General features: G+C 41.8%; 1 protein-coding gene across 2 annotated transcripts in view; it reads right to left on the bottom strand.

Annotated features, from left to right (window-relative positions):
• Window positions 1-237: 237 nt before the first annotated feature.
• The window catches only part of LOC140999836 (metabotropic glutamate receptor 7-like), a 69,426-nt gene continuing 51,437 nt past the window's right edge, over window positions 238-18,226 (bottom strand). The window contains exons 8-11 of one of the 2 annotated variants that reach the window (XM_073470381.1): window positions 13,052-13,987; window positions 5,509-5,748; window positions 3,809-3,820; window positions 238-396 (exon numbers count right to left, since the gene is read on the bottom strand). In XM_073470381.1, coding sequence (XP_073326482.1) covers window positions 352-396; window positions 3,809-3,820; window positions 5,509-5,748; window positions 13,052-13,987 — 1,233 coding nt within the window. In that variant the 3' untranslated portion in view covers window positions 238-351. Of the gene's footprint in view, window positions 402-3,808; window positions 3,821-5,495; window positions 5,749-13,051; window positions 13,988-18,226 lie in introns of both variants that reach the window. The other variant, XM_073470380.1, reaches the window with a different exon arrangement.

Here is an 18,226-nt window from a genome sequence, read left to right as displayed (position 1 = left end):
GATCCACCGTCCCTTTTTTTTTTGTTGCGGTCGTCCTCGTTCACAGTGACCCCTTTTAGCAGGCAAGTTGTTCTCTGTTGGAGAGAAAGGGGGGCCACAACACAAGTTTAAAACCTACAGTTTGGTCTGTGAGGCCGACCCAGCCACACTGGCCTACAGCTGTGCTAGTCTCTGTCAGGACTCATGTATCATGTCTGGATGAAGGTCGGATGCTATCCACAGTCCTGGAGTGCATAGGTACTGCAGGTGGTGCTGGGATGCCTGTGCTCGCTTCTCCTGTTTCTCTCTGTGCCTCTAGAGCTCCCTTTTCAATCACAGATAAAGGACAAACACCACTCATTTTCAAGCAGATCAGATCCTGAGGTTGTTGTAACTCACATATGTTTTCTTGGTTGCCTGACCTGAGAACAGAGCAGAAGAAAAGAAGATTAACATTTACTTTGAGGATTACTCAAACAAGACAAAAGAAGAAGGAATCTTGCAGAGGCAAATAAAAATCATCCGCTTTTGTAAATTCATCCTACTGTGCCGTGCATTCTTATCACCAGCTGTGTGCAATCAGTAGCAATATTTTCTGGCGTAGCTTATCATTTCGACTCACTATTCCCCCCGTGTAAAGCCTTAGTTTCTATTTTCAGATGCTAACTAGAAACACAAAAAAAAAACACAAACACCACACAAGTGAGCACCGAACAAATGCTAGGGCATGCAATGTGATCCCAGTCTGGATTGCCATGGAAACATATCAGAATGTGGCTGAGTGCCTGGGCGCTGTGTGTGTGTGTGTGTGTGTGTGTGTCCTTGTGTAATATCTGTCGTTATGAGAACCAATTTGAGTTTCAAATCCACCGAGTGACAGCGTCTTTTCGTGAACGGAGGTCATCCTGGCTCAGCGTGAGATCTGTAAAAAGGCTGTTTTTGGGTAGGGATAATGTCTGGAGTTAAAATGAGTCTTTGGTTAAGGTTGATTTAAGTACAGTAATTACGCTGAGAGGTAAAGTGGCAGTAGGCAACATAAAGTGTGATGTGCAGACAGTACAGGAGTCTGATGGTACAGAAAAGCAACAAAAAAAAATCCCTGATGCATTGAGGTGAGGTTTCTTTTTATTTCAACAGGCGGAAGTGTTTTAGTTTGTTCCGCCTTGTGTTCACCTGAGGTAGTTGGTACAGCCTGTAATGCATTAAGCAGTTAAGCGTGACCATACTCTTGCATAGGTCATATTTTTATGAAGGGCTGATGAAAAACAAACGTAAAAATGTGATGTAAATGCCAATTGCTTTGGTAATGTCTGGCCCTGACTGTTTTCACATTTAGAGGCTGCTTAAAAACAGCAGGGATATAAGTTGTTCGCCTCAACTCTGGTGATTGACACATGTGGGGGAAACTTCTAATATTCATGTTCAACGTGCTGCATGTAACACTATTATTATTGCTTAGCCCACTTAGCAAACGCTTCTAAAGCCTTGAAAGTGCCGCCGGTACATCAGTTATTATAATATTTCGCTAGTTCCGCCGGGCACCGGAAGTATCAGCCAAAGTCGTGTCCTCAGTGACCTCCCCGGTACGCCAGGGGATATGAGATGTTATTGACCGTCATAAGCAATATTATATATATCACTCCATCTCTGTGATTGGCTTGTTAGATCCTGGCTAACTAGCTGATTGGTTGTTTCAATAAGACCTAGCAGGCACTCACAGGAAACAGGCAGGCAGATTTTTTTTAATTTAAACAGGAACCCTTACATGAAAGTCATTTTTTATTTAAACTAAATAAATAATGAATGAATCTCGCCTACTGCAGCTTTTAACATTAGCCTTACGTTCATGTTGCTTTTAGGGCAGGTGTTGCTGCTGTGGTGGTAGAGACTGGGATGTGTCTGTCTGCAGGTGCGTTGTCCTCTTTGTACAGTGGAGAAGGTCGATGCACACTTTCTTCATCACAGACATTGCTATAAATTCTCACTCTACTGCTTTAATGTTGCTATGGCGACCAACTCCCATGGGCTACGTAATTAAAGTCGGACCGTCTCTTTACAGCTGCATTTTGTAGTCTTGGCCGATGAATAAAACATTAGTAAATGTACAACAGATTCTTCCTGTTAACCATAAATAGTCTTCAGGAAGATCTGTCTGTTTTTTGAGGCAGGATGCTGTGTGTGTTTGTGTGTGTGTGTGTGTGTGTTTCTGACTAAGCCTAGTTTTGAGGACATAATTCATTAAAGACGAGTGAACTGGGGACATCTTCCCCAATTGGGGACAAAAACTGTGCCTCGAATCGGATAAAGCAGATTTTTGGGTCAGTGGTTTCGGTAAGGGTTACGCAATTAGTTGTTATTGTGAGGAGGTCTCAAGGGAAATGTCCCCGAAAGTAAACATTTGTGTGGGTGTGTGTTTGTTTACTTGTGTGGGGTTGAGAGATCTACCTACGGTCTCATCTTAATTTGTAATATCAATAGCCAATTATTAATCTCATCCCTTAACTTTTCTTATCTTTACTCCCTTTTTTAAGGTTGGAATGAAATTGATCTGAAAGGCATTAACTCATCCACACATGCCTGTCTTGGTTGATCTGTATTGAAAAAAATAACTACTGTAACACAACAGGACAGTGAAGAACTTTTAGCATCTGTGATTTTGCAATTTAAATCTGTCTGTTAGGGGCGTAATCATAAAGACATTATACCATATCAATACCAATGCAAATCTGCAGAACTGTTAATGCTCCTAATCCTATAAATCACTCAGAGCCATCTCATACAGAGCTGATGGGCCCTGAAAGGGAGGTATTTGGCGCTCTGACGGTTACAGGAATTGACGGACAGTCTCCAGGGATGGTCGAGGCACAGTTCAGGTTTCGGGGCGGTCATGCACATAAATTCGCCATTAATAAATGTCACTTCTCCTGCCGCTAAAAAAGAAGGGCAAGGGGAGGAGAGGGTGTGCAGAGAGGGGAGACGAGGCGAGAAGACACTCGTGTAGGAGAGACAGAAGGTGAGAGACACACGACGCAGATGACACCGTGCACGTTTGGGAGGGCCTCCCGAAGACCACGTGCCTCCTCAGGGACTTTTTGATGTGCTGCTGCGACAGATGTTAAGGTTTCACCCTCAATGCAGAGTATTTTGCTCATTGAGCCACATGTGTGACTGGCATACTGTAGGCTCCTCATCCCCTGATACACTTGCATCAGCTCTCTGACTTATACGTGCGTAGCTCACACATTCAGTCACACACAGATACACACACTCAAAACGGCACGCACAGTTGCACATTCGCAGTGGTACGCTCACACACACACACACACACACACACACACACATGCGCAAGCTCATTCGGCTCATGACAGATGAGTGTGACAACTGTTCGGGTGTTTGGAGAAATTCCCGGGAAAATCTGTCATTTCACAGGCGTAATTCAAAGAGGGGTTGAGGGGCTGGTGCACCTGTGGGTGCCATGATCGCTCTGTGTGATTAGCAGCATTGCGGGAGAGGAGGCCTTTGGAGCCTGTGATGTGTGATTTGCATGAGCTGTCAATCATCTCTGTCTTCCTACTGACAACTACAGAGGAGCAAAGAGCTTCCATGGCAACACTGGTCTAAAGCCTCTAAAAACATTTATAGCGCTGCCGTTTCTCACCCAAAACAAACACTATAGCACCTAACTATGGAAGTATGTAGGCTTCCCCACTCACATACTAATATCCAGCATTATCTTTGCTAACAGGATCACGCTTACTGCTTCAGATGAAGGGTGGTATGAGTAACACGCAGCTACAGGGACAGATTATCTCCTACCCTTCCCGGCAACAAAGCCCTTCGTCTTCAAGTCTCCTCAAAGAGCAAGTCCCCCATCTTTTTTCATGCTGACCGCCGTGCACTTGGGGTAAAGGTCCAACCATTTATCAGGAAACGAGATAACTGGGTCCATTCTATAGTACATTATACATACTTTATACCCAAGGAGCCATCCAATTAAACTGCTGGAATAGGACTTTATACTTCAAGAAAGGGAATATGAGAAAGATATGAGAGAGTACAAAAACCCTCATTCTCTGTTCTTGGGAAAATAATAGTTGAAGCCGATTGAAAAGTCCATAGCAGACATATTATATATATATATATATATATATATATATATATATATATATATATATATATATATATATATATATATATATATACACACATCTGTACATCTTAATTCCTGGTTCTTTGTGGTCTGATTAACACCTTGATCTCTATACAAGCCTTATCACTTCATTGTAGACAAAATGGACAGTCACTGTGCCTACTGTAACTCATCAATACATAATGAAGTTCATGTGTGTGATGTTGGCTTTGATTTTATTGCAGCCATTTTGACAAATGGTGCATAACTTGGGTTGAAAATCTGAAAGTTTTACTTACTTATTAGGTGAGCAAGCATTCATTTAAGGTAACAGAGTCTTTTTTAACGACAAAATAATCAAACTTAATACATTCAACAACCTAAAATTACCTCCAGCAGGCTGACATAAATATTAAGTTGATTTTAATCTAACCTTTAAACTGTCTCTGCCTCCACAGGTAGTCCACCAAGTGCTGACACACTTTACAAAACAACACTCCTCCGTCCGCATAAACATCATCGGAGTATTCATTCGCCTGATCTCCTGCAGTTATCCGTGCTGACAAATAGCCCCTCCCTTAGTCCCCCTGTGGTAAATCTAATTTTTGACATATTGTCACACTGCACCGCTAACTTTGATTTTAACGCTAACTGAAAACAAAACGCTACTGTCTCTCACAAGCACAATGGGGGAGGAGATGTGTTAATGTTAGTTTTACCAGCAGCGTCTCTATTACAAATCACTAAAAAGATATGCAGAGGCGTCGTAAGAATTCTGTGGGCACAGATTCTGTGTGGGTTTATTGCTAACTACACCGATCACAATGTTTGTTTACAATAACTTCCGGGAAGAAACCTCCCGCATCAGGCATTAGCTTACATACAATTTAACTGGCTTTTTTCACAATGTTATTCCAAAGTGTATACTAATAAATTATCTAAAATGGATGTTTAATGCTTGAATATATCATTAATAACAACACTTTCACTCACGTAACATTGGAGACTGTCAGGCCACAGATTAAAGATAGAGACAACCTGAGTTTACCCCAAACTAGCAGTCTGAGATGTCGTTGTTGTGTAGATATCAAAGATGTATCAAAGACGTTACAGTTCCGGCTGAAAATGACAACAGAAATGAACAAGTCTGCTGATTTCATGCATCTCCACAATGCAAATCAATTACACGTTTTCCACCTGGAAGTGACTGATGTTGTTAGCGCAACATCACGGTGATTCAGTCTATTGCATTGTGGGCTATAAACTAGTGGATCCCATACTCAAAATGAGCATGAAATGTGGTCCGATGTAAACATAAACGAGCTGGGTTCTTGGTGTGTACGTATGTGGCTCTGAGGCTTTGTGACTCTTTCGCTAGGTTACTTACTCATGGGGTCAGCAGCGGGGTTCTCACACAGCTCAGTCTTAGCCTCTCCGTTGGGCCTCTCATTGGGCTTCTGGGACAGACGCGATGACATTGTGGCAGCTGTGACAACAGCCTTGAAGCTACGCTTCCTCTTCTGTACGTTGAGCTCAGGGTGGAAGATAATGATGTACACCTTGGGCATGTAGAGCATGCCCAGTGCTACTGAGGCACTGAGGTTCATGGAGATGGTCAGGGTTGTTGTCTGAATGTACAGCTGAAAGGAAGCACAGACAGGTGAAAAGTGATTTTAATGCAGACTGAAAAATGTAAGTGGACAATTCCTATGTACTTTGATTTGACAGCTCTATGAGGCAGTTAAATCAGGAGCAGCATTTAAACCCTTATCGAGAAAAATGAGCGACAAGACAGCTATGATGGCTAAACATCTGTAGCCAATTACAGAACAGTCACACTGTTGTGCACAGTGATGAGGCAAAACCTAATAATATCCATCGCCCGATAACAAAATATGAGCACCGAGCGAAAAAAGTTCATTGGTTGTGTGGTCCTCCTGGAGTGTAAATGTAGACGTGTCCTGATCTGCATTATTAGATGATATATATTGTTTTATATACTAATATAATACAAAACCTCCTGATAATAATTGAATATTTTTCAATAATCTAACATTGTTATCAGATATGTAGGTGGCTCACATATTTGCTATGTGTAGCTGTGGGAAAAGGAGCAGCCATGCGTACAGTAACATAATCCAGCAGCATTTATTAAAGCCTGACCTACAGCTACCCAGTCAAGTCAAAGACGGTTCAAGCGTATTAATGACAATTGCAGAGGCATCACCATGACTTTATCAAAATGTCCTCACATGGCCTCCTTTCTACTTCCACCCGGACCCTTGACTAGATTGATAGACTGCTCTGTCGGGCCGAGGATCTGTCCGTGACACGCCGCCGTCACCTCGCCTTTCCCTTCACATCAGATGTTTTATCTCACCGCTCAAGCATTCATCAGACCAATCTACAGCCTCTGAGCTACCTCTTCCTTCACTAACAATTTGTGTAGCCGGCTGCATTTTAATGTAAATTCCTCCTCGAGTACAATATACTCATCTCCATGGACTAGGAAGACTGCATCTGCAGTATACAGCAGGTTTGTTTTCCTGCAGCTCTGCACGCAGTGGAGTGCAGCCTGTGAAAGGCTCTCAGGGTGTCAAGTGGTAAGATCATTCAGAAGATTGCCATTCATGTGAGCCCTACACAGGTAATTTCTCTCAAATGCTCCGTCCACGACACTCTTTTTCAGGGGTTACATAATGCCTTTCACATTGTCAGGCTGTGATGGCGGGCTTACATAACACAAATTTTATATACTGACTTCATTTAAAGGTAGTGATTTCACTCAGAGGTGGTGAAGTTAGTTATTCCGACACGCAAGAGCCTCTTGTTTCATTTAAGGGTCTTGGAGGAGAAAAAAATCACTCCAAGTGAGGTTTCAAGAGTGGATCATCGAAGCCTCCTCGCTAATCTTCTGCACTTGAAAGCATCAGATGTCACTTACACAGCCTTCCTTCCAGTCAGCCGCTGGTGATGTGGATGGGGGAGAGGAGACAATTGTAAACACATTAGCCACCACAGTGTATCTGCAGAGCAGTGAAATGCTCACTGATTCAGTGAGAGGAGGAAATGTCACCATTTGCATACAGTTTTTCTTGGTAAATAGCACGACTAATGGTAATTTCTTTCATACAAGATTCCTCATTTACATGGCAGCCATGCCTTTTGTCTTCCAATCTCCACCAATAATTCAGCCGCCTGATATCATCAACATGCCAATACACTCAACTGCCTCTTTCTCCCCTCCTGCTTCTCTGTAGAGCAGCATCAGAGGCACTGATCTGACTGGCGCACCGTGCATTAATAACTATATGAATATCACAATGCTCTTGGTGCACTCTCTGTCGCTCGACGCTCGGGGTGAGAGGAAATGTTTGTGCTTCCTCCCGTGCCGGAGCTGCGAATTAGCTGCGTTTATGATTGGATATTGGTGCGACCGTTCAAAGCATTTGTGAGGGGTGCACATAGCGTCAGATATAATCACCAGAGAATCTCAGCCCGGCGCTGTGTGTTTCCATGTTTGGTAGTTGTTAACCTGTCTGGTATCCATAGCAACACAACAGAGTTTGGTGCGAGCAGCTAAACACGGCTTGGAATAAGCTTTTAATGAGATTCTGATACCAGAGACGCTGCAATGCTGACCCTATCAGAACTGATTTATTGACCATGCAGGGGAGTTGGTTGGGGTGCAGGAGCACAAATAAGCATTAGGTGCTTACTCATACTCATCACACACAAGCAAAAACACACACATACCAACACATGAGAAAAAACAACAATATGGAGATGTAAGCATTCAGCTACACATGCACGCGCGCACACACACACACACACGCCAAACCAAATCCTTTTTCTTACTGCCTCTAATCAGCGAGACAGCGTTTTTTTTCATTGTGCCTCTTTATGAGCTTGACCCAAATTCGTAGCCCCTCTCACCCACCACTCGAATGTTTAGCTTGTCACAGAACATTCATAATTAATTCCTGTTGCTTTAACATAAATAAATACATGAAGTCATTTTCCCAACTGCGTGGCAACCCTCTATTTATAGCCGCGGTAATGATTTATTAACGTCCTCATCAGGAATCAAACACTCGCATTTGAATTTTACATCTCATTGACAAGCCAAATGCCAACATCCAGCCACAACAAACGACATGTCTTCCATTTAGACAAAAAGCCGTTGAGAGTAATTCTGATAATTATACCCACCAGGGATATACTTACTGCAAAAGCAATTTAGTTGGGTATGGCTGAGCACCATAAATGCACGGAGCTATAAGGACTTGATTCACTAACTGACAATTGGGATGCTCTCTGCCCCGTTAGAGCATGCCTTCAATAATGGATCCAGGGGATTTGCAGTCTGCTCTCGACTACCTGGATGTCTCTCGTTGTTTTGGGTGGCCTACTTTCTAGCCCAGCTCACATCATGAATAACAGTCTGGCTTTGTGCTGCAAAGCCCTATTCCATATTGGAGACTCTGCTCTCCAAGTGGATGGTCTTCCCTTCATTTTGGCTCTGCACAGGGGGTCCCTATTACCAGGCTTGAAAACTGGTAGATAAAGAGGTTGTGACGCATACCCGTCCAACCAGCTCTGCACATGTGAGAGCAGGTCATTAATAGTCCAAAGAAATCTGAGGACGTCACTTTAGATGTTTCCTTGAACATCATTTGTTGAAATTTGTGTTGATATCTTTGCTGCTGTAGTCAGGGTATGCATTAATCAAGCGTCTCAAAATTGGAAACCAGCACTGACTAGGAAAAAAAATCAAGGGGCGTACGGTGCATTTTTGATCGAATATTTAGTGCCAGGACTAAAAGCATGTCATCTTTCTTAACTTAGGAAAAAGACTTCTATCTGGGCCAATACCAGGAGATGGCGCTCATGCAGAAACAATCTGCGAGATGTGACATTTTGGTGACACTTATTAGAAGATACTATTATTTATAAAAATACCTTTTTGTGACTGACTTTGTAGAAGTCAGAAAACACATGCTGTCTCTGCAGAAAACCACTGTCCTTACAAGGGTTGATGTAGTATATTTCACGGTACGATAACCGTCTTAGAAAATATCACAAATATTATTATATTATAATCAGTAGCAATGGCCCTTAAAGGAATGAAAACAGAAGGGTTATTCATAAATTATAAATTCACAAAATATTATATCCTGGCAGACATGAAACTTGAGATAAACTTCAAATATATATATATATATATATATATATATATATATATATATATATATATATATATATATATATATATATAGTATATAGTATATAGTAATATATATAGTATATATAGTAATAAATCTAACTTTGATCGCATTATCTTCATACGGTGAGATGATTGCTATAAACGGCAAGACAAGAGCGCTTGTATATCAACACAATTCTAGGGACGGAGAAATTAAAGATTTTTTATTGCGAATAGCAAATAAAAACACAATTTCCAATATCAAGATACTCATAAATTGGGATAATCCTTAATATCCTAAAAAGTATCCTAGAAAAAAAACACCATTTGGTTCTGTTCGCTAAATGGTTTGTTTGATTTTCACGTAAAAAGATGTCGACTGAAAAAGTCCTATTTGTGATGGAATGAAAAATATTTGTTTGTAAAGGAATTCCAGTATGTTTTAGTGCCATCGGGATAAAACTGTGAATCGCAGTTATTCTTGCCACGATTGTCGTGACATGAAATTTTCATATCGTCCCATGCCTTCACAATTCTGACCCCCCTAACCGCTTAACTGTCTTGAAGGATCTCTCGATGTTAATGCAGCAGGTAAAATCTATCTTGTATTTCAAATTACAGCAGAGCTACAATAACCAAGAGATTTGTTCATATTGTGACAGTATTTCCTGAGACTGGGTGACATTACAGAAATAGATTTCCTCACTCCTACAGGGGACCTGAAGAAGAAGATTTCATGTTCTCCGTGGAGAGGCGTGACACAGCCCACTGCGGAGGGTTACCAACATCATTGCAGTGTGTGCAACACTGAACAATACATAGACAATGTGGCATGTTTTGTCACGATGTGGTTGGATTGGGCTGATATGATAATTTCATGCAGCTGAGTCAAATTAACTGCTGTTCTAATTTGCATACAATTTTGTAGGACAGACGAGTGGCTTGTCTGTGTTTACTTAAAGTCTACATTGTAACTGGCATATTGGTAAATACTACAAGGTTTAAGCTATTCATTAAGTTATTCGTCTACACTCATTAAAAACGTGTTTTTTTATATTTTCTGCTTTTCGTTACTCCAAGCTTGAACTATCAGAACAAGTACAAAACATCATCACAGTTTCTACTTTGTTGTCTCTGAGTGTTGTACAACAGCGACGTTAGACTCTCTCAGGCTCAGGTGAGCGTACCCTTTTCATCCTGAGGGATGTTCATCAACTATCTTCAAAATATTAACTACAATCTTCCCTTCTTTCCACTGCTTGTGACCAGTTTTAGCCTTTTGCCTCCAGTCTGCCTCTGGTGCGATCTGTTTAAGGTTTCAAGCATAAAACAAGTGATAGGCAGGGGAATTTCGCACAGAATTTTCAGAAGACTGCACATCTCCAAAATAAGTGTCAAGTCCAACTCCCATCAAGTATTGTTTTTTTTAACAGAGAGACAGGAGGATTAGAAGCTGCAATTTTCATTGTACCTGCTCAAGGCTGGAATATAAAAATTCTTGTGTAGTGAAGTTAGAAATAGTTAGTCATTACTAATGATACTTGGCAGCATGGTCTCTGTTTAAGAGAGCTTGTGGGTACAGGAGACATCTTACAAGAACCTAAGTGGTTTCCAGACGTGTATTGAGCAATGTAAGTTTTCATGACATGAAGTTCTCCTTTAAGCGTGACTGAATCTCATGGGTGTCTCCGTGCCTCAAGGACATTTTTCCTGGTGTCTTCATCCTACATTTTTTTAACCGTGAAAAAAAGGTTCAGTTGTGTGGTCGAAGACGCTGAAGAATAAGAGAGTCCTCGAGTTCAGAGACACCTTTAAATCTATCTGCTAGTTTCTTCTTTTTCTTACTTTATTAACACTGTTCTGCACATTTCCGAGTTGCCTCGCAGGCGTGGAGTTTGTTTCAAAAGTCTCCAGGCCTGAGGACCGCAGAATTTGAATGCTTGTGACTCTCACACTAATTAACATGAGAGTGTTGAGTAGCTGAATGAGCACATGCAGGTGCACAGGAGGCTGTGTGATCTTTTGTTACTGTTTTTGCATGACTTCCCTTAACATGAGTTTGAATGGAAAAAACAGAAGGGGAGGGGGGAGAGTCACAGGTGTGGAAAATAAGGGGGCATCTAAACGGCGTTGAGTTAAAGAAATTCCATTCAGTGCAGTTACAACTTCTGCTACAATACCACACGGCAAAACAACGTCAGGGTCAAAGAGCCACCTGAATTGTTTTGGATTATCGCCGGCAGCTGGCGTCATATCATCTCAGTGTTTTCATAAATCTTTTGATATTGGACGACCTGGGGTGAGGGAGATTATTCAAACCTGTGTGGGTGTTTTGCCACATCTGCACTTTGCTTCTAAGGTGCTTTTTAAAGTGTGGATACAGTGGGATTCATTACATTTAGCCCCCAACTGTTCATTCACATGAGGATCCGTGCACATTATTTTTGTATTTTTGTATCTGAGTAGGGATCCTATGAGCCAGTAAATACATCTTAGCAGAAACAAATGTGAGGGATGTGTGTTTATACTGAAAACTTAAGTATAAGTAGGCTGGAATGGTGGCGATGATTGCCTCATCTCACCTAAACTAGAGTGCAGAAGCATGTTATCAAAACATGCAAAAGCACTTCTCACCAGCAGCGGCCAGGGAGTAAGTCATAATGCACCCACAGAGGCCATTACGCCAGGATGCTGTGGTTTGAACTTTAGGTGAGCGTTAGTCAGGAGCTGGGGTGATGAAAGAGTTAACTGCATAAAGGGGAAAGATAAACACATTACTGCCTCACTAGTCGCCGCGAGTAGCATAATGAACTCCTAATCACTGCTGAGGGTGTAATTCATCTATGAAATCAGCAGCAAATTGAGATGGGGAAAATCAGTTTCTGATCCATCTCATGCCGTAGCTTAGCAGGAAGGATATTGAACGGTGTGCCTCTCAAAAGGTTAGGAGTAACACTTTCCTGTCAGCATCGATATTCTGTCAGTAGAAAACTTCCCCCTCCGCGCCGTCTTGTAACCGTGGCCTGGCGAGCAAGCACGCGTGGCTCGTAAGCCCGACAGATGAATGCATCTGTATTCTGCCCGCTGCTGCCCAGATAAGCAATGACTAGCACATCAGGTCAAAATGTCAGATTCTCAATCAACTCCAGTAGCACCCGGTGTCAAATGCTTTGTTGAGTAGAGCGCAGCTGTCAAGAGATGGAATGTGTTGAATCAAACTTCTATTTACCCCCTATTTCTCTCTGCCTTCCTCCTCCTCTAGCTCCTCATTCTCATCTTCCTCCACCTCCTCAACACGCTTGTCCCACTCTCCAGAATAAAGCACAATAGTATGTATGGAGCCCAAGGCATGAGAACTAAGATAATGGCTTCTGGAGCTGCTGGCACCCCCACCCGTATCACTCCTCAGGCATTCTGGTGCTTAACATCAACCCTTCCTCTGGCTTTATATCCCTATTTCTGTCCGTGGTGGTCCTAGTGTGGGTTTCAATGCACACTGAAGCCATGTGAATATGAAATCAAAAGAAAATGAACCCATAACTTATACAGTCTCGAGATGGGTGTGTGTGTGCTGCCTTTATGTACGGTTTGTGTTTGTACAAATATGCATGTGCGCATGTGTTTGGACAAGATAAAAACACGGCCGAAGGAATGAAAGGGAAAATTTGTGAGAGGAGGGAGAGAGACAGACAAAAGAAGGGTGGTGACAGAGAGAGAGAGGAAGAGGAATGACTCACCTTCTCTGCCGACTGGGCCGTGCCAAAGAAGATCGGGATGAAGGCCAGCCAGACTATGCAAGTGGTGTACATAGTGAAGCCAATGGGCTTGGCTTCATTGAAGTCTTCTGGTACATCCCGTGTCTTGATGGCGTAGATGGTGCAGGTCACCATCAACAGGATGCTGTAGCCCAGTGAGCAGATTATCTGCAGGTCTGTGATGTCACACTTCAGCACGCCACGGGCCAGCATGGGGTTGATGGTTTTCTGCTCATCGTAGTCGACGATGGTGTTGGGAGGGTCCACGGCGAACCACACCAGCACGCCCAGCAGCTGCACGCAGATCAGACTGGAAGTGATGGCGATCTGGGAGGTGGGGCTGATGAAGCGTGGGGCCGTGACCGTCTGCTTGCCCTGCTCGAAGATTCGATAGATGCGGTTGGTCTTGGTGAGCAGTGCGGCGTAGCTGATGCACATGCCCAGGCCCAGGAAGATCCTCCTGAAGGCACACACGGCTACGTCAGGCTTGGCGATCATGAGGAAAGTGATGATGTAACACAAGAAGATGCCAGTAAGCAGCACGTAGCTCAGCTCTCGGCCAGACGCCCGCACTATGGGCGTGTCGTTGTAGCGTACAAAGGTCGCCATTACGAAGATGGTGGCGATGATGCCAAGCATTGCCAAGAAGACGGGGATGATTGCCCACGGCGAGTGCCACTCCAGCTTGACTATGGGGATGGGCTGGCAGGCGGTTCTGTTGGGGTTGGGCCTCATGTTGTAGGCGCACAGTCTACAGGAGGTCTCGTCGTACTGGTACTGGTAGCCATCACACAGCTCGCAGTGCCAGCAGCACGGCATGCCCTTTACCCTCTTCTTCCTCTCTCCTGTTTTGCAGGGCAGGCTGCACACAGAGATAGGCACCTCCTGCTCCCCATCTGGCCACTGAAGCTCCTCCAGCTGGGAAAGAGATGACACACAGCACAGGGAAAGAGGGTTAGCAAACGATAAGCAAGAGCTACCACTGAACACGAGAGATAATAAATATGTTCCAATAAAACCTATTAACCAGCCACTAATTACTATGTTCACTTTTTGATGAAGTTACATCCAAAAACAAAGTGCAATGAAATCTTAAAAAAAAAAAAACGATTAACCTAATACACTAAAACAGCTTCCTTGCCAATTTCTTACAGGGATTTTCTAATACTTGAAAGTAATTGAAATCACCATGGCAACAGAGCTTACCTTTGTTCGGCGAAATAAAAATAAAGAAATGTGAAATGCAGAAGACATTATGTTTTAATACAGGAGCCAGTGAGGTATGAAATATGTGATGATAAGGAAGGAGAATGGGATTTGGGATTGCAAAGTGCCTCTTTTAGACTGTGCAGAGCTTTTTCTATTTATGATCTTGTCATCAGAATGAAAAGTGCAGTATACAGACACACTAAAGTAGTATTGAAAATTCACTCCAAAGAAGGCCCAGAGGTGTTCAATGATTTAAGATCAAACTATAGTCTTAACATACAAGTCTGCTTTTAAAAGGCCATGAAGAAATGGAATATTTTAGGACTTTACTTACATATTTTGTTAGGCCAAGTCAAAAAGCTACGATAATGCTCCGAGCTGCTCTTTCGATTTAATACAAAAGTGTACTGATCCATGACTTTAAAGGCTGCAGAAGATTAAAGATACTTCAACATGGTTTAGGCAGTTGCACAACAAATCAGCCGAGTAACTAAAATAAATCACTTGGAGTCCAACAAACAAAAAGAAATGAGAAAACTACACAATCTAGTGCTTTGATTATTAAACTGATTTTATCGCCTTATAAAACTGTGCGGGTGTGACAGATTTAAAGGTGCTTTGAGACAATGAGTGTATAACAGCCTACATTAAAGTCAAAACGGCATAGCGTAAAACTAAATTATATTGGGAATGAACAGGAATTCATTTTGGTGATACATTTTTAGTGTGCATTTTGCCTTGATGTGAAGTTAATTCGTGACTCAAAGGCACCCTGTGGTGCTTCTGGCATCTAGTAGCACTATGGAGCGGTTGTTTTTTTTTTATGAGTGTGTCTGTTTTGTTTGTCTCATGCATGTTCACATGATGTTCACAAGGCTGCACATGCACATGACACGACATACAGTCCTGCCAATAGTTTCACATTATTCCACTGACATTAAGGTGGCAGTAATACGCCTAGAAACACAGCGACGTGCCAGCAAAGCCAGGGAAGAAGACTGCATGCTAGAAGTCACCAATACAAACAATGCATGATTTTAAATACTTTAAAAAAAAAAAAACACCTTTGCAAATGAGAAATGTGATTACACATTACACACATTTGCAACATTCTTTCTTGAGCAGAGGACGGGAATGTGGTTAATTGTCGGCTAACCAGCGTTGTCAGGAATTGACTCATAAAAATAAGAAATATAAAAATACCAAAGTACACCTGAGTTGGGCTTAAAACATAACTTTGTTAACAAGAAATTCCACAGGTTATTACAGTAAATTGTTTTCTTGCGAAGAGTTAGATGGTAAGAATGATACTACAGCTGATGACTCTAGCTTTAAATATTTAATGGAGAAACATTTAATGTTTCTCCATTAAATATTTAAAGCTAGAGTCATCAGCTGGTTAGTTTAGCTAAGCATCAAGACTAGAAGCAGGAGGAAACAGCTAGCTTGGCTCCAAAGCTAACAAATCCCCCTTCCAAGGTGTCTACTCATTACTCACTAATTAGTTATCTTGTTTGTGTCATCCGTTCAGAAACAGCATGCTGGCTACCTAGGGATGTCATGGTGACTGACTGACAGATAAAGCCCATGTCAGTTATTGTAAGGGTTAAACAAACAAGATATATTTGCTTATTAGTGAGCTGTTGAGTTGCTGGTTGGCATTTATTTTTTATTTTTTCATCAAGTTATTGAGCTACGCTATTGGTGTAACTTCATATTTAGCATAAAAACATGAGAATGCTATCAATGTTCTCATCGAACTCGGTAATAAAGTGAATAAGTGTATTCCCTAAAATGCCATATTATTCAAAAATGTACTGTTGCTCTTCACTGCTCATCTCACTGTATAAATATCCACCAGGTACAAATATCACCACATACAATGTGAGTGCAGCTACGGACACAAACAGCAGATACAGAGCTTCACCTTTGCAGCACGTGCGCGCGCACACACATTCACACCTACAGTGTGTTGTTTGTGTTGTGTGTACCTGTATGACAAATGTGTTGTTTCTGTGGTGTCTGGATAGATTATCATCTGCCATTTATCTGGGGGCATGAAGGTGCCATTTGTTATTTGGACAATGAATGGCGCTCTCTGGAAAACCTCCCGATTACACACAGTGTGGAAACACTAATGAGACCAACAGCTCTGTTGCCATGGAGACAAGAAGCAAGATTTTTGACACCTTGGACACATACCATAGTTTTCATTTTGTTTTCTGCTTTGGTTTGTAATTTTACACATAATTTGAGCTTCTGCGAGCTGGAACGGCGTTTTATTGTACTTCTCTGTCGATGATCGCAATGTGCATCACGGTGCTCGTTCTGGGTTAACCTTTAAATGAAACTGCTCTTTATGTGTTACTGAACAAAATAGCAATTGCATTGGAATATAATTGCGCTGTAACAGCATTTGGTTTGTAATCACACTAAAACAGAATGAAACACAAATCCCCAGCAACAGACTTTGTTGCACCTGTGCTATCAAATCCACTGGGTTGAGTTTAATTCTGGTGATCCAGAGAGCCATTATGCAAATGTTAACTCATCTGTATGTAAATATCATGTTTTCTTTTTTTTTTTTGTAATCTGAGTTCCAGAAAAAAACCTAGAAATTTCAGCTCAGGTTTCATGCTATCACACAGCATGCGCAATTTCAAACCATGTTTGCCTTGAAATGAAATCAGTCTCTTTATTGTCCACATGAATCACCCAAGCCCATTCTTGCGTTGTGACAGTGCGATCTATCACCGTGGCTACAAACCAACACCTTGCTCTTAAAAAAAGCAGCTCGGCAGCTGTCCCCACCTCTACACCAAACACTGATATTAGATGGTATTTTTTTTGTATGTAGATTAAAGTTATCTAAAGCTTGCATGAAATAAAAACTGCCTTATCCATGTTCTCATCCCAGGGGTTCTTCTAAAAAAGTGAAATAAATTACATTTTTGCACACTTTAGTTTCCTGCAAATCAACCAGAGCTTTCATATTATTTTTCTTGCACTCTTGGGGGTGTACCTTAAATTACATCTGACAAAATTGTGATCATAGATTTAGAGTTTCATCGTGTAAGCTAAAACCTGCACGAAAGCTACAAAGCACCCAGAGCAACATGGGAGGTGTGTATTTAGGTGTCAGTTTCCGACAACATCAACATCTTCCGCAGCTCCTCGGCTGCCAAATACTGAACATATACAGTCTGACACTTGGGTTAAAAACATGTTCTTCCTCTTCCTCCCACTCTCTTTCACCGTCAGCCCTCCAACCTATGCAGTGGGAGGAGAGCCATCTCCAACAACGGAGAAACGTCGTTGTCTTACTTATCTTACTTCTTTTAAGTGCTGAACTCTCAGAGCTCTTGCTGATGTTTTTAGTCCTGCCTCAACATCCTTTTACAGGTGGAAACACTTCAAACTTCTTTTTAATAGCATATGAAATATGACAGACTAAAATTATCGCTTTTTCAGGACCCCCTTCACACGCTGGTTTTAAAAATCCTCTGTCAGCTTAATTGCACGTTTTCTTCAAGCAGCCGTTGGGACATTTGATAACCTTTGATAAACCATGTTTCAATTATGGATAGAAATAATTGTCTTATTAAATGAAGTCTAAAACTCTCTAGGACTTACATTTGTAGGCAACGCATTGACTGACTGCGTGAGTGTGAACATGTTCCTAAAAGAAAATATCAAACCTGAAGAATTGTGAACATTCATCTTCCGAGTAAAAGATTAGTACTCCCTTTTTCTTGCTAAATTGCACAAACAGAATCATTTTTTGCATCTAAAGTACATCAATTATACTGAAAGTAAAACACATCTGCACCTGAGCTCTCTCTGTATTTGAGATGCAAATAATGTGCACCCCCTTGTTGCATAAGAGATTTCAATCTTTGAAAACACAGGAAGTATTCATGCTTATAAATGTTGAGCATCCCTCTGTCT

This window comes from Pagrus major, chromosome 7, assembly GCF_040436345.1.
Source record: "Pagrus major chromosome 7, Pma_NU_1.0".
Classification (NCBI taxonomy): domain Eukaryota; kingdom Metazoa; phylum Chordata; class Actinopteri; order Spariformes; family Sparidae; genus Pagrus; species Pagrus major.
This window is presented reverse-complemented; position numbering and strand designations above follow the sequence as displayed.